The sequence below is a fragment of the Corella eumyota genome, chromosome 2 (genome assembly GCF_963082875.1).
Source record: "Corella eumyota chromosome 2, kaCorEumy4.1, whole genome shotgun sequence".
Taxonomy (NCBI): Eukaryota; Metazoa; Chordata; class Ascidiacea; order Phlebobranchia; family Corellidae; genus Corella; species Corella eumyota.
Genome location: NC_137491.1, coordinates 7,806,517 through 7,822,496, shown reverse-complemented (window position 1 = coordinate 7,822,496; position 15,980 = coordinate 7,806,517). Strand labels below are relative to the sequence as shown.

Sequence of the window (15,980 nt, the reverse complement as noted above, 5' to 3'; positions counted from 1 at the left end):
GCTGTTGAAAATTCAATAAAAAATTTTGTAATTATGCAAAACATAAGTTAATTCCTTAGTTTGTATATCAGAAAGATTTAACATTCATTTTAATATTAAGTGTTAAATAAAAACCATGCAAATAAACCAAATTTTGTATAATTGATTTACTTTGTTATAATTAGCAGCAATGAAATTGGCAAACACTTTAAATAGTGGGATTGAATAAACAAAATTTGTCACAAAGGAATAAATTTGTCACGACTTAGTCACAAACAGATTCAATCAAAATTATATATTTAAATATAATAAATGTTTCTAGGAAAAATGGTTTACAATAAAACATTTAAATTTAAAAAAAATCCGGATTAAACTGGTAAAATATTTTTATACCAGTTGGCATATTTGAAATATTATTTATGAGGAAGCAAAACTTTCAGGTACTTTTCCAATGGTGTTTGAAATAACTCTACCGGCTCGTTGTTTAAACATTTTTTAGTTGGGAAGAGAACGGGCGGGTAAATAAAAGGGAAAATACCTCAGCAATTCACCGAATCGCTATGTAAGCTAAATGCAGTTAACTTTAAAATAAATTCTGTGAACTATAATAATTATAATATCATTCAGTTATATAACATTCATTTAAAAACTTTTTATTGACAAAACAATATCGGTGCTTTGTACTTTTGTGTAACAACCTATAAAATTTACTTTTATTTCACATGCACATGGTATTTTGTTTCATTTATAAAGATATTTAATAATTTAACATCAAAAAAAGTATACCAAATTCGTTTTATGTTTTTTTACACAATCTGCTGGTTATTCAATAAGTTTTATTGACTTTATTAAATTTAACATACAGCATTAATGCAGTTTAAAAGGGCAAAGTACCTTGGCCAAATAAATAAGTGTATGTAAATTGAGGGATTATTGAGCAAATAAACCGTTCATTTTCATGCATAAATTAAATAAAATGTTTTTTGACTTTTATTATTTATAACTGTAACACACACATTTCACATTTCTCAACTATTGTTTTGAATTGTACCAAAGCATATATATAAAGTGTTTATATATATACTTTGGATTGTACTACAAACTTTTGTGTTTGTATTTAATGAAAGTAAATTGTAACACCCAAAATGTGGTGTCGCCAAAGACATCTTTGTACAAATTTATAATAGATTAATAATAAGGCGCACACCAAACAGTGAGTCATTATAAATACATTACAATGTCTATACAAAGGCTACAGATTTATTCTTATTAATTGGCCAGAAAACTTCGGTATTTTATTTATTTAAGTTAAGTTTTCAACCTGAGGTTATTATATATTAAAGTATAAAATGTTGGTTTACCTACTTGTTATTTAAGGAACAGTTGCTCTTTTATCATTTGGACTGTTAACGTACACTTAGGTCACAAATCACACACACACCTACACAATATACACTTAAATTAATCCATTTGTTTACAAGTGTGGTTTTACATATTGGTTCAGAAAAAAAAAACAGTCAAGGGCGTTAACAATTTTATTTTTTTGATATATTATAATTTATTCACATTTTATTACATTTACTTTGGCGTGGCTTAAATAGATTTCCAGACGAGCGTTTAGTTTTAGGTTAATATTTAGGGTATAACCCGGGTAAAGCACTTCTGTAACAACCTGCACGTGCGTTTTAGAGAAATGAAAGAAACACTTAAAGAAAAACGAAGCTGGTTCGATTAGGCAAGTCATGACCTGTCTACTCGTAAAGAGAAAGAAAGAAACTAAAAATATCGCGGGAAAATAAAGGAAGGGGAATCACCTACGTAGGCTGATGTCTATTTTTATCGCTTTATAAAACCTTACGCAACGTTGGGCAACAGCTCATATACTATTTACAGTTGTACCGTTCACAAGTCAGTGCAAATTGAAAGCATTTTTTTTTTGATATTTAACATGGTTAGAACATTACGATTAAGTTCAGACCCGCCCGAGAAAGATATCTTATTAGGACAAGCAGGTAAGATGCAAAGCATTTAATGCAATAAAATATTAACAATGTATTCACTAAGTAAATGAGTTATTTTAAATGCGATACTACTAATTGCAAACAATTAGTAGAATAAATATGCACAAATATAAGCAATGTGAATGCAGACATGAGCATTAATGGGTAAAGTATATTAAAAGGATTATTTTTTATTCAGTGTATCCTGATACCATCTATCCGCTAGCTCCATTACCAAATCATTTTGACGCGACTGAATCTTTAGACATCATGTTTAACGACCATTGCCAACTTCGCTCCCCGCAAACTAACCCTCAGTTTCAACCCCAGTCCGACAACCCCCCTCCCTCATATGGCGACAGCCTTCCCGATATTTTAAGAGAACCAACTTCAATGACTCGGCAGTATTCGATCACAACAGTTATGGAAGTAATCGAAAATCACAAAATATCGGACGACAACTCGGAACCGAAAACCAAATCAGAGCTAACTTTTCAGCGAAAACCAACCCAGCCTATTCCGATACTAAAACCTAACACCCAGGCCTACACGGGATCCGTTACTGTCATGCCAGCAAATAATAATAACATTAGTCGAAACGCCACGATGATAACTGTCCCCTCCTCGGATTTAAGGGACGGAGGAAATTGCTCATCTCCGTCGCTCAGCAACTTCTCAGCAAGTCCGCATCTTCCGTTTGAAAGGTACCAGACTTATCCGGAGTCGATGGGATCTCCGCACAGTCTTTGCAGCCAAACAAACAGTTTTTACGAACCACTCACTCCTATGGAACAAGTCCGACCTGGTAAGATAGGTTTTTTAAAATAATTTAAATTTGTTTGTTTTAATATCATTCGCGGAAGCGTTAGTTAAAAAATAACGTCCGCTACTGAAATGTAATAAAGATTGGCTTTTGTTGCAATAATTGTAAATATTAATTGCTCGTTGGCGTTGACAACTTGCAAATCTTGCCTAAGTTTGATTTGGCCGTCTTCCAAATTGCGCTGCATTCATCCGATTTCTTCTTTGTTTTCGCGCCAAACATTTCGCTATAGCGACCAAATCGATTTTTCCTTGTTTTGCAAAACACCCCACTTAAATGCGTCGCCAGGGCAACGGGAGCGCACGTGCATCGACCAATCGCAGACCCAGGCGTGTTGAGACTCGCCCGCAGACAGCGACAGCATCAAATGTCCGCGCGCACGTGATTGAGCGAAATTGCGCGCGAAAAAAACTCGCGCAATCGGTTGGACCAAAAATACACCTTTGCGAAATCTGCGAAGTCCGTTTTGCTCCCACCGCGACTGTTAAGCGATTGGATCGCGCCCGGGCAGGCCTCGTACTCTACGTTACGATTCTAGCGTTGTTTCAATTTTGAAATGAAAACTGCATTTTGTTAATTTCCCATGTCGATAAGCGAAATTTCGTTGCTAGTTTTAGACTCTTTTAATCACTTTTTATTATATTTAGCCCAACAATGACTTAAAATTAACGCTCTGTTTATCTTACAGATTATGAAACCTGTATGGGTGTTCAGGAAACAAATAATTTCAGCGAAAATGGCCAAAACTACCAATTTAACAACACCATGCAAGGCGACAACTTTGGATTTTACGCGTCACCAAATTACAATCAAAATTTCGACCACCAACAAAATGGCTGTCACCAACCTGGCACGGAGTTTGTTCAGTCGACTTCTTGCCCGAACTTCTCAAACATTTTGCCCGAATATAATACCGCCATGTCGCCCCTTCTATCCAACGCCATTACCCACAATACACAGTTTTTCGGACTCAATGATGACCTTACTGAAGTTGACCCGAACATGTTAAATGAAGACATTGGAATGAACTTAGATGAGTTAGATCGAGTCGACCAGCGACGAATCCGCAACAACCAAGCCTGTAAAGCATCGAGGCAGAGAAGAAAACATAGAAAAATTCAAATTCAACAGCGCGCCGTGTCCCTGGAGACCGAAAATAAGCAACTTATGGAAAAAATCCAACGAATGGAATCCGAACGCGATAGCCTGAAAGCCCACGTTATGAGACGAATGAGTCAATCATAAACAACTTTTTTGTTTAAAGACTATGTTCCAACAACAAGGTACCATTTGATATGGCACTAACTGTGTTTATATTTCGGGACTTCAAGTAATTTTTGAATGCAAGATCTAATTTTACGATCAATCCTTTCTATGAACGTTAGCTGTCCCGTTTTTCGTTTGTTTTTTTGTTTTCGTTGTTCTTTTTTTTATATTTATAAACCTTCGACAGGAAAAAAGCCTTGTTCTGAAATGACTTCTATGCTACCAGAATTAGCGGGGTATATTAACATTGTGATATATTTAATTTTGAGTAGCTATATTTTCACTCTTCAGTGAAACATTATAATGATGGTGCAGTTTGCTTGCCATAGTTAATCTAAACACAAGTTTAAAACAAAAATTGGTTCTACATTGGCTTTTTGTTGTTTTATTAATGGCGTTTTACAAATCAAGTGCCTTTTTATTACCAGTAGCAAAACAACTTTAATTTAACAAAGAACTTTCTTGCGTTTTTTTATTCATAAAATTGATATTTTTTTACCTTGAAGACATTTATTTATTTTTCTTAGTTAAATTGATTTTTTAAACATGTTTATTACTGAAAAAAAAATTCATAAAATTAAAACATATAGAAAAATAACATGTGCAGTTAATAAGTTGTTTTGCCAAAATTTGTAAATCCCAGTAAATAGTTGTAAAATTGTATAAAATGATATTTTGTTTGGCCCCTTAGTTCTAAAAATTGTATTCTATCGTTAAGTTGTTCATATGATCGATGTTTTTAACATTTCAAAAGTTAAAGCTGCTTTAAACCATGTAAATGCTGGCGTTTCTTGGGTTTTTGTTCCACTGAAAAAAGTTCCCAAAAAATGGCGATAGACGTAATATTCGTTCGAAAATTTAATTGTTTGGACATGACTTAGAGCAACTTTATTTCTGTGTATAGTATTATTGTGAAGCGAAAAGACGTGGTCAATTTAAAATTGCAAATAAAACAAGTACAACTGTAAAAAAAATACTCAAGTTGTTGTTGTTGTTATTTATTTATAGCTCGAAAAGACGTTGGTCACGTGACAAAAACGACGAGTCAGTCAAAACAAGTGCATTATAATGGAGCTGGTTGGTCAACACAATAGTTTCGCGTGACAAGCGATGTTATTTACGTAGGTGGATCAATAGTTAGAAACTCTTATGCGCATGATTCCATACGTCTTATATTCGTGTTTGTTGTTTGTTATTAAGTATTTAATTATATACCAGATCCCATAAGCGTATGGCTAAGCGCGCCGCTTTAATTTAAAACATATTCCGTTTATTTTTTTTACATCGGCGCGGAAAATAATAATTCGCCTATACTAGTTGATGTAAAAAAAATTGTTACACTAGTTAGAGTATGAAAAATTAAAAAAACACTTAAAAATCGAATTTAATATGTTATCTATAAATAACACGGGAACAAGAAAATGACATTAATTTACAATATACAAACTAGTTAAAATACGATTAATTTTAACGATCTAATGAAGCCACACTTGTTTAAAACAAATCGTAAAATCTAATAAGCCAAATTTGTTTAGCCAGAAATTACCCAGCATCTTTGTTGATGTTACGTTATATAATACGAATCGCAACCGCAAGTAGTTCGTAACTCTTTAAAGTCCGCAGCGCATCCCATAACACGAGCGTTGGGAAAGAAAGGGTTTACGGTTAGACACCTGTTTTAGCCAATAACACAAATGAATCAAATATTAACCATTGAATTGAACAAGTGCTTGTATTGCCACGCGAGCAAACATTGGATTGATAGCTAACGACATAAAAGATATGAAATCTACCCGTCAACACACTAATTGGAAAAATAAACCGAGATTGGCCATTGTGCTGTTAACGCAAAAATAACAACAAAAGGCGAGGCGCTGATTCCCTACGAGCCTATTTAATTTCACTAGGCCCTCTCCACAGTAATAATAGATGGTTAGCAATGAGTCATAATTATTCGCACGAGAGTACGAAAACCACGTAACCAACTCGATGGCAGGACACTCTCGTTTCCTTTGTTCGATTAAACTCTTTAAGGGCCAATCGTTTAACCACACGACCCGAACAAGTGCAATTTAAAGTCTTACCAGTTGACAAAGAGTTAATTTAATCTGGAGCCGTGCGTAATATAGCAAGAGCACTCGACCCTTTTACATCAAGGTAACAAATTTTAGTTCAGTTGCTACTAGGCCACGAATTGTCATTTTTATTGCACGAACTTTACTCTTGTTGTAAATTTCCACGTACTATTGAACGACATCAGCTGTTTTTGTTTCGACCAATCGGAGTTTGACACGTTTCCTAAGATTTGCAAAATCCGTAGCGTTGCAAAACAGTTTAGCCTTGAAACGAGTTCGCTGTTATTTTTATCGCCTCAATAAGTTTGTTTACTACGAACTAAAGTAGTCACGTGACCGAGTTATTACAACTTCGAGGAAAAATATTGATTTTGTCGCCACAAAAAATTAATTAAGCAGCCAATGTACACTAAAATATTCCTAATGCAATAAAAAGTTTATATTTTATCGCCCAAATTACAGTTGCAACATTATTTCTTTTGCAGAAAAGGTGTAAATAAGAGAAGATGAAAAGAAAAGTCTCGCCAATGGAAGGTTCTCGATTGTTTGCTCTTTGCGTGTCATGGAACGAATTTAAAATTCTTACGCAATATCATGAACTGCCACGTCATCATTTCGTGTTTCGATATGGTCGCATATGCGGAACTTTGTTTCAAAAAGCGGAAGGGTAAAACCCGGGTTGTCAGTCGTTAAAACTCTCCCAGAAAATTTTAACTTTACAAAAAAAGAAAACGATTTCGACAATATTTCTCGCTTTTAAAAATGATTATGCAAATTTTACAACCCCGTTTAACTACAGTGGTAGTAAATTTCACTTTTGGCAAAATGAACTTCGCAAACACTCAGCAATTCTAAAGAAGTTTTGCTTTATGTTTTTAAAATTTAATTTAAAAACGAATTAATTTTACTGAAGTTAAATATTAACGCGCACGTTTCAACTGCCACCGAGTTAATTTATCATATTTGTTTTCCAATGCAAATAACAGAAACCAACATAACGAAACAGTCTGTCAATACCCACGAAGTGTTATTTATATACTCGGGCCATGTAATTTGGCGCGCAATTGATAACAAATTTCGTAAAAAGCGAAATTATCAAAGTTAAAAACGGGTAAAGGTCATAATTATTTTTCAAATTATAACCACGGCAAAACCACTCTTGAAAAAGGAATTTATTAAATTAAAGTTATTATAGAAAAAAAATAATCCAGGTAAATATGTTTTATTAAAACGTGGGCATATACAGAAGAAAAACAAAACCAATACACATGAGTCCATTGTTCAAAACTTGTGTTTTTATTCGTTGCGTAGCGAAATTTATAAATCCCTTACAATCGAAGTCGTTGTTAATAATTTAACGACCTGTAATCAAATGCTAACCAGCAGTTCGCAGACGCTTACGTACTTTTGCAAAAAAATCGAGTCTCGTTGCGCAATAGCCAGTCATTAACAGTGCTATTAGTGCTGAGGGAAATAAATATATTAACGATATTGCGACTCGCAGGTGTCCTATATTTCGGCTATAACACGTGTCACGTTTAATTAGCTGAAATAACTGATGGTATTGACAGAAGTTGTCTGTATACTGAGGTGAATAAATATCGCATTATTCTTTAAATCTCATAATCGCTGCTATTTCCGCAGAAACCTGTCGATCATTTTATTGGGGGATCTGCAAAAATCTGCGGCAATCTGCAGATCAAAACATTGGAAAACGCGACCTACAAAATGTTATTACTTACGAAATAATTTGAAACCCATTTTAATTACCCACACCACTCGATGCTATACCTACCAATTTTTTTTTAATTTTAAAGGTTAATTGAAGCAAGTTGACAATAGTAGTTAAGTTAATAGACGGCCATAATCCGAACTATACAATCACTAAATCGTACGTCATAGCTCAAAATTACAAGGTAGCTAAGCCTATATTGGTGTCGTCGCGTTAAAGAAGCGGTCGTACGATACGAAATTCGGAGTGACGCATTTGTCACTTTTTCAATTGCGTAAACCACCTACCGAAATACGTCACAACAAAGTGACAAGTCTCGTCTTGTTCAAATTAGTATTTTTAAAAGATCATGACCAATTTCTTTTTCGTTTCGTTTGACATGCATTTTTAACCGATTTCGGATTAAAAGAACGGCAAGTCGTATCTTGTCCTAACTTTTAATTTATTAAGCGTGTTGAGTATCAATTCTCTTACTTTGCATTAGTAATTTAAAGTTGTTAACAAAAGATTAATTTTATGTTTATTTTGTATACATCGTACGGGCTGCTCCATCTCTTTTTAACTATTTTAGATTAACTCGTCCGTTTTCTTTAAACGCCAGCGGTGAGTCACCCAAGTTTGATTGACATGTAACACTACACAGTTTATTGTACGGGATTAAAGTAGGAAGAAACGAAATACTGTTAACACAAAGTTAATTAATACTTTAAAGAACAATATACTTTGATGGACGTTAATTTATGGTGTTTTTTTAAACAACAATATATAGGTTTGCCACTTTGTTACACCTATAAGTATTTGTTGTACTACCAAACCACTCGCTCTATTTATTTAACGCCTTTCCAATGTTAGAAAGAAATTAAAAATTGATATGATGGTCGCGTAATCAAACTTAAAAACGAAAGTGATATTTAATTTTTATTACATTTTCTCACAAAAAAGTTTAATTTTAAATTAATATTTAAAAGTATACAAAACTTTTTGTTTGAATGTCGTGTGATTAAAAATAACTTATAACAAAGAAAGGGTGCCGTTGAAACAATTTTGTTATCTTTTCAGTTTTAAATAACCTTTAACACGAAAATTTGCAACATCTTGTGTCATTTTGTTAACCTTTGTGACTTAATTATTTCGCGAAAGTTTATTACGAAATATTAAATGTCATTTTAAGAAAACTTTTGTCCAATTTCGTCAGGTGATTCTGTTTATTTTTGGTCAGGTGGTAAAAGTGATTAACAAACAATAGAAAAGTCACTAAAATACCCAACACAATTAGCTTAGCAATATATAACGTTATGAGGTTTATATTAAGATGAATACACAATAGAAAGAAATTTCCTTAACAATATAAATAGCAAAGGTCACAACAGAATTAAAAGCGCGTCACGTGCATAAGACCTGAGTAAGTTTTTTATTAGTAATCAGAAATTCACCGAATATATGAGTACCTATAATTCCTAATGCAAATGCGACAATAAGCAAATATTTTCCCAAAGGTCAACTCACGTGCACTACTTTCGTATTTGCAAGAAAAATAACCTTTACCCATTATCACGTGCGCAGTAATTAATAAATGATATTTGTATTTTGGGTATATACATTAACACCCACGCTGCCTTAATGAGATAATAAATTATAAAAGTATTACAGTTCCTTATTACAAAACTACATATTAACACAATTTATTTATTATACCAGCAACCCATAAATCAATTTTTCAAAACTAAATTTAGTTAATTTTATTTTTAAACGTTCTTTTAAAAACGTCATTCGAGCCAAGTTTATTATTGGACTGATAGCGCTTTAATTTTAGAAAATGGATAGGGGAGATACCGCTTTTTTTAGTTGTACAAGCCAAAAGCTTCTTTTTTAAAAATACATGCGATAAAAATAGGTGGATTTGTTTTGACAACCAGAAGGTAAATTGACGTGGATCGTTGATCGACTTTTGCACGACACAGAAATAATAACGGATTAAGTAGGACTCGAATTACCAAATCTCGTTCGATCTTTCCTCGATTATTCGGTTTCCGAGAATCGCCAAAGAAAGAAACTATCACGCCATTTCAGATGAAAAAAAATGTGTTGACATAGGGCAAATTCGACATGGACTTGGATTATTTTTTGGAAATGCGAGACTATAAATCTTAAATGCTTATTTGTTGTTATGGCAAAGGTGGACACGCTCGATTAAACACGCGCGCGTTGGTCTCCGCATCATAATTGCAGAATGGAAAATTTTGCAAAGATTTTCGAGGATTTCGCGAATTAAGTCCATGATTTGTGGAAAGAAGGAAACCAGTTCGTGTCAAAATAAACGTTTAGAGATAAATGTGTTTTTATTGATCCCTCTGTTTGGGGTAGAATTGTAATTAAACCCCATTATGTTGCAAGCAATCGAAATTCGATATTTGATTTCGATTTTTTTGCATTTTTTGCAAATTTTTTGAAATTTAAATTTTTTTTGTTAAAGTTGCGAATTAATTAAATTTAAATATCATATTCCCAAGTTGTGTGAATTAACGTCCACGCGCATAACGCGTGCACGTTGGTGGCGTGACCTCGAGCTTGAAAAGGTCTCCAGAAGCGATTAGCAAATATATTGCAATCTCAACAAACAAACACGGTCGTAATCCTGCATTGACGAAACCGCGCATCGCCATTTCGTGCTAAGCACATAAACAAAGCCAGCACTTTATTGCTGACTTTGGAAAACTACCGTAATTTGTGGAGACAGTTAACGCGGTCGTCCGTGCGTGTCGCGCGCGCGAGTAGACGCTAATTTAGTCTCTCATTATAATCTAGGCTTTAAAATTGTCAGTGTCAGCGATAAGTTGAAGTCGTTCTACTACAATACACACGCCACGGGCTATTATTGTTGACGGATTAACGGAAGGCTTAAATCAGGGCGAGGCATCTAAAAAAAACTTGCGCAACAAGTGATAAATCCACACCTGCAACTCTCTTTTTTTGACAAAATTTGCAATTTTTTTCCTGTACTTGCAAAAGAAAAAAAGGCGCAACATTTTGAAAAAAATTAATTTCGGAGTAATTGTTGTGGTAGGATTAAATTACTCGTTTAAAACTATAAATATATTGAAATTATAAAATTACAGTCTAATATTCAAATAAATATATATCTAGGATATTATAAAAAATACATTGCTCCACCACTTAAACTGATATAATATTGATTCGAAAATGTTTTAAAATTGTTAACATATTTTTATTAAAAATTTGAAAAGTGGTCAAATTATAATGTTTTGTATTACATTTTTTATCCCCTTTAAAAAATAATAAAAAATAACACTGAAAAATAACATTTTACTATAAAAATGAAATAAACATAAAAATGCTTAATTGCACGTTTTACACTTGTTTAATTCATGTTTGAAATGAATCATAAATTAACACAAAAAACTACGTAAATTATTTCAAAGCGTTTTACTAATTTTGTTTTCAAATTTTGTAACTTTCTACACTTTTTGTAAAAAGGACATACCCTTAAAATAAGACAATCTGATTGGTCAAAATTCATGTACGCCTCCTCGGATGTGATAACTTTCACCGAGTAAAATAATCAGGGAAGATTACAAAAACATGTTCAAACATTCAGACTTTGATCACGAGAACTTAGTCACGTGATGTTGTTGTTATCACGTGGTGGTAATTAAGAATACCCAACAATTAAATGCAGAACGCAAATGGGCGGATGTGTGACAGAATATGGCACCATATTCATCCGCTCTAGTAGTATTGTATAAACGCGCAACAATCAAGGAAATATTAGTGCAATAGTAGGACTCTTATTTTTGGCGTTTGACAAATTAAAAACGAATTCCTTTGTTCTAGGAATGACTAACAATTAATATTGCACAGTCGTTTTGATAGTGGTCCGTGCAAAATTATTTAAAATATACTTAAACAACGTTTATGTGATTAATAGTTGCTCTTTTTACAAGTTTACAATTATTTAGTAATAATCTAAATATAACTACACAATAATATATTCGTTTTAAAAGTATAACAGCAATGCCTATTGACATTGGCGCGACGTTCTCAATTTCAATGTATGCTTAAATAATGTTTTACGCCTTTTACTATAAATTACACAACGAAAATATGTTTAATAAAACACCTAGGTCGTAATATTAAGAAAAGGTTAAGTTTACCAGAAAAACACACGGACCGAAATTAATCGTGTTAGGGTTTGTTAAAGTATATGTTAATCGAGTGACACGATTTTTTGCGGGAAACCATCCACAAATAAGTTTTGGTTACTCACTGCCTCTTGCGGTAATATTTAAACATGGAGTATGCCATATTAGAAATAAGAAAAGATTGAGTGCAAACGTTTTAATCCAATTTGTATTTGTTTTTTTTTGTTTTAACAAATCAAGAAAGTTATTAGTGAAAACTTTGCTGTCGACTTAATTTGTATAACATGTAACAAATTATTGGCGTACAATAATTTAAGTAAAAAATTTTTATAGGTCGCTTTATAGTTATTTAGTTTCCATAGTAACCCTCTAACAAACATATGACGTCGATTCTTAATGAAATCCCACACCAAGGTTAGCTGCTTTAAAATAAAGTCACATCAAGGGTTTAAAAAAAATTTAAACAAGAAGCCGGACAAGGGGCTTAAAGAAAATTTAAAAGTAATCCATTTTAAAATATCTGTTTCCTAGGGATTTAGTTTCCATAGTAATCCTTTTTAACATACAAGTGAGGTAACTTTTTTTGCGCAAACATGAAATATGTGACGCACTTTTTATAATATCGATAAAACAAGAATTAAAAACAAATGAACTTACAATTAAAACAAATGAACTTATCTGGGTTAAACTTTTTATATACTTGCGTAACTTATAGTCAATCACCAATTGTACCAAAATGTTTCAAATTACAAATAAAGGCTAATTAATTTAATACTAAATAGAATACTTCATCAGCTTTGCTTTACCAATAAAGTAACCATTTACAGATTCTTTAAAAACTAAAACAAGAAGGTGTCTAAGGAAAATAGAAAAAGCATTGCACAGAAAATATAAGCTTCTTTAAGCTAAAGACATTGTTTAAGTATTTTTTATTTAAAAATATGTATCGCTAAGATTTTCCTTTACTTACAAGTTTAATTGTGTGGAATTGATTCTGTATTGGTTTAAAAATATTTTCTTTGTTTGGTTACACGACGATAGACAAAAAGAAACAATATTTACAATTGTTAAACAAAGTGAGCTGCCAATTGAATTCTAAATAAGGTAACAGTATAGAGAGTTACGGAGTTAAGCCCTTACGATTACAACCCATATATGGAGAGCAATTTTTATAAAAAATTTTCTTTTGTTATTTTTACTTTCAAAAAAGGAATCAATAACCTAACAGATTTTGAAAACGTTAAAGTGCTTACAATATCAAATTTCTTAAAAAAAACAGAAGTGTTTTTTTTTGTTTTTAAATAAGGGAGTGGTAACAATAACTTATATTAAGTCCAATGTTGTTTAACAAACAAACGCCCTCGAGTACCCGGTAAGTTATCATCGGATAACGACCCCCACGCGACTCTAAAACAAAAAGTGGTTGAAACCTTATTATGACAATTACGTCACCATCACTCTTGTTTAAAGATTAAACAATAACCAAAAAAGCAAGAGTTTGTGAAGTATTGTCACGTGGTCGTTCTAACCGCCTACGCACGAATTAACAAAGAGAAAATCGTCTGTAATTGGCACGCTATAATACATTAAACACACTTTAAGAGATGTTATTATTAAATGTGTTTAAATAGAGAACAGAACACGCGTATTCTCATAACAATATTAAATTGCAGTCAATCGAAACTAGCAAAATTAATTAAATTAACATTAGAGTATTAAAAAGCCTAAAATTTGGCACGCAACACGAAAAAACGTTATTTTTTCACTGATAGAAATGACATAATCGTTAGAGTCCGTAAACTATTACGCAATTTAATTAAATTAATTAACTCTCACACCACATAAAATTATTACGCTTTTTAAAAACATTTCTAATTACGTCATTCAATATCTACGCGGAGGTGCACAGTATTTGGCTAAAGCGCACGTGTTATATTAGATAATCATAATTACGTCATAGCTTAAACTAGACATATATAAACGATTTTTTTTCGTGACGGTCCAGACGTTTCAAAATTGTGTGTTTAAATTTACTAGCGCAAGAATATTTATTTTTAAAATTAGATAACAATTTTGTCTTAGCTCCATATTCCTACACTTCAGGAATTCTTAATAACAGATTTCAATTAACAAACCAATCAAACTTTAATTTATTGATGTCTTATAGATATAAAAGTATTTGCCGATATTCACTTAGTTGGTTATTTTAACAAAACATTAATTGAATAATAGATCACTTCTAAACATTAAAAATATTATTTTTTGCACAAATAAAATTTATGAGATGCAAAAAAAAAGAAATACATTTAGACAGAGTAAGTGGGTAAATATTATTCAAAAACCAAATAAGTCCTAACTAACACCACACCTTATCACCATATAAGGCATTTATGAAGGGTAATAATAATCAAGTTTATATGTTTGCTTTTCTTGACCTTGCAAAACCCGAATATGGGGGAAGTATCGGCTTTCCTACAATGGCGCAATCACACATCTCTTTGTAGCATTCAAATGCTGCCAGAAAAGTTGTCAATGTTTAAAATATAACGTGATTACGTCAGTTTAAGTACACAAAGCACATATCTACTTGAATGGAGATGGAGTTTATAAATTGAAATCGAAAACTATTGTTAAGTGAAGTCCTTTGGTAAAATCCGGGTCTTTGTTTACACATGATCGCAGATGTTTATATTATTGTTTGAGCAATGTTTTAAGAATGATACAAGAATCAAATTTAACTACAATGACGTCATTGTATATTTGGAGGTAAATGTGTAACATTTTAAAGCATAAATTGACTGTTTTCTGTATGCATTTGAATGCACGTTTTTAAATGACGTAATTTATATTGCATTTCACACTATAGGGTTGCTATAAATAATAACTAGCAACAATAGCTAGATTTTTCTTTTATACTTCATCGAATTAACCAGCGGCAATTTTCTATTTTTAGAAATTGATGTAAGCGAAAAAGACAACCGCTTGAATTAAAAACTACGCGTAAATTCTTACCGTATAATAAAAAACACGTGAACATTTAATCACTGTCGACAACCGATTGGTGGAAAATATCAAATGGATTGACGAGTGGGTGGAGCCAAAAAGTATTACTTCCTAGTTAAAGTGACATTCTATAGTGTTTTAATTCGTGACGTGTATTTACGTTTGCACGTCAAAAGTTGAATGAAATTTAAAAAAAAGCGCAACATTTATGATTTTAAACAATATAATGACATTTTAATGTCTATGAAAATTCCTTGGCGACTTTAAAAAATAAATTCGTTATTTTTGTAATGTAAATATTTAGACAACAACTAGTTGTTATTAAAAAAAATATCTGTACATCAAAGACCTTTTTATATTACATTCGGTCATGGTTTAGTTTAGATTTATATTTTAAATCGATTTTATGTATATATTTACTAACGATTTAAATGGCTTGCACAATTTAAAGAATAACCAAACCAGTCCAAATAATAAAACTCGTATCGTAAGTCTTTCTTTGTATTTGTTTAATAAATGTAAGAGTTGTCTACTTAATAATAAAGCTTAAGTGTTTGTATAAAGGATTTGTATTTATTTCCAACTTATTCTGATGATTTAAGATTAAAAATTAAAAAAAAAAACATGTATAAATATTTACCAAAAAATGTTAATACAATAAACTTAAAAATTTCATAACGCTCGATTTAGTAAATTTGTAATTGAGCTTTTATACACGAGTAACTTCTCTACGTAAAAACTAACACGTCACCCCACGACCAGGTGGTCTTATTTACAAGAATACATTTTTTTCATTTAACCCAAGCGCGCCAGTACGCGGATGCTATAAACCAAATCGAGCATATCCCGCCCACATTTGGCGATCATAAAAACCAAAGCGATAAAGAATTTTTGTCTCATTTAATACAAAATATACTAACACTGTTAATTTAATGAAGAATC

The 15,980-nt window shown here is 32.1% G+C and overlaps 1 protein-coding gene across 1 annotated transcript; it reads left to right on the top strand.

The window, feature by feature from the left end:
• The first annotated feature begins 1,867 nt into the window (after positions 1-1,867).
• Positions 1,868-5,032, top strand: LOC145741930 (uncharacterized). Its single transcript, XM_082559626.1, has 3 exons — positions 1,868-1,991; positions 2,179-2,784; positions 3,491-5,032. The coding sequence occupies exons 1-3, from the start codon at positions 1,928-1,930 to the stop codon at positions 4,045-4,047; spliced, it is 1,227 nt and encodes a 408-aa protein (XP_082415752.1). The 5' UTR covers positions 1,868-1,927; the 3' UTR covers positions 4,048-5,032.
• Positions 5,033-15,980: the final 10,948 nt, after the last annotated feature.

Bases quoted from the DNA above. Each gene is read 5' to 3' on its own strand.
- LOC145741930 (XM_082559626.1), top strand. From the start codon at position 1,928: ATGGTTAGAACATTACGATTAAGTTCAGACCCGCCCGAGAAAGATATC. The intron at 1,992-2,178 runs GTAAGATGCAAA...TTTTTTATTCAG, and splicing joins TATCTTATTAGGACAAGCAG to TGTATCCTGATACCATCTAT. The intron at 2,785-3,490 runs GTAAGATAGGTT...TTTATCTTACAG, and splicing joins TATGGAACAAGTCCGACCTG to ATTATGAAACCTGTATGGGT.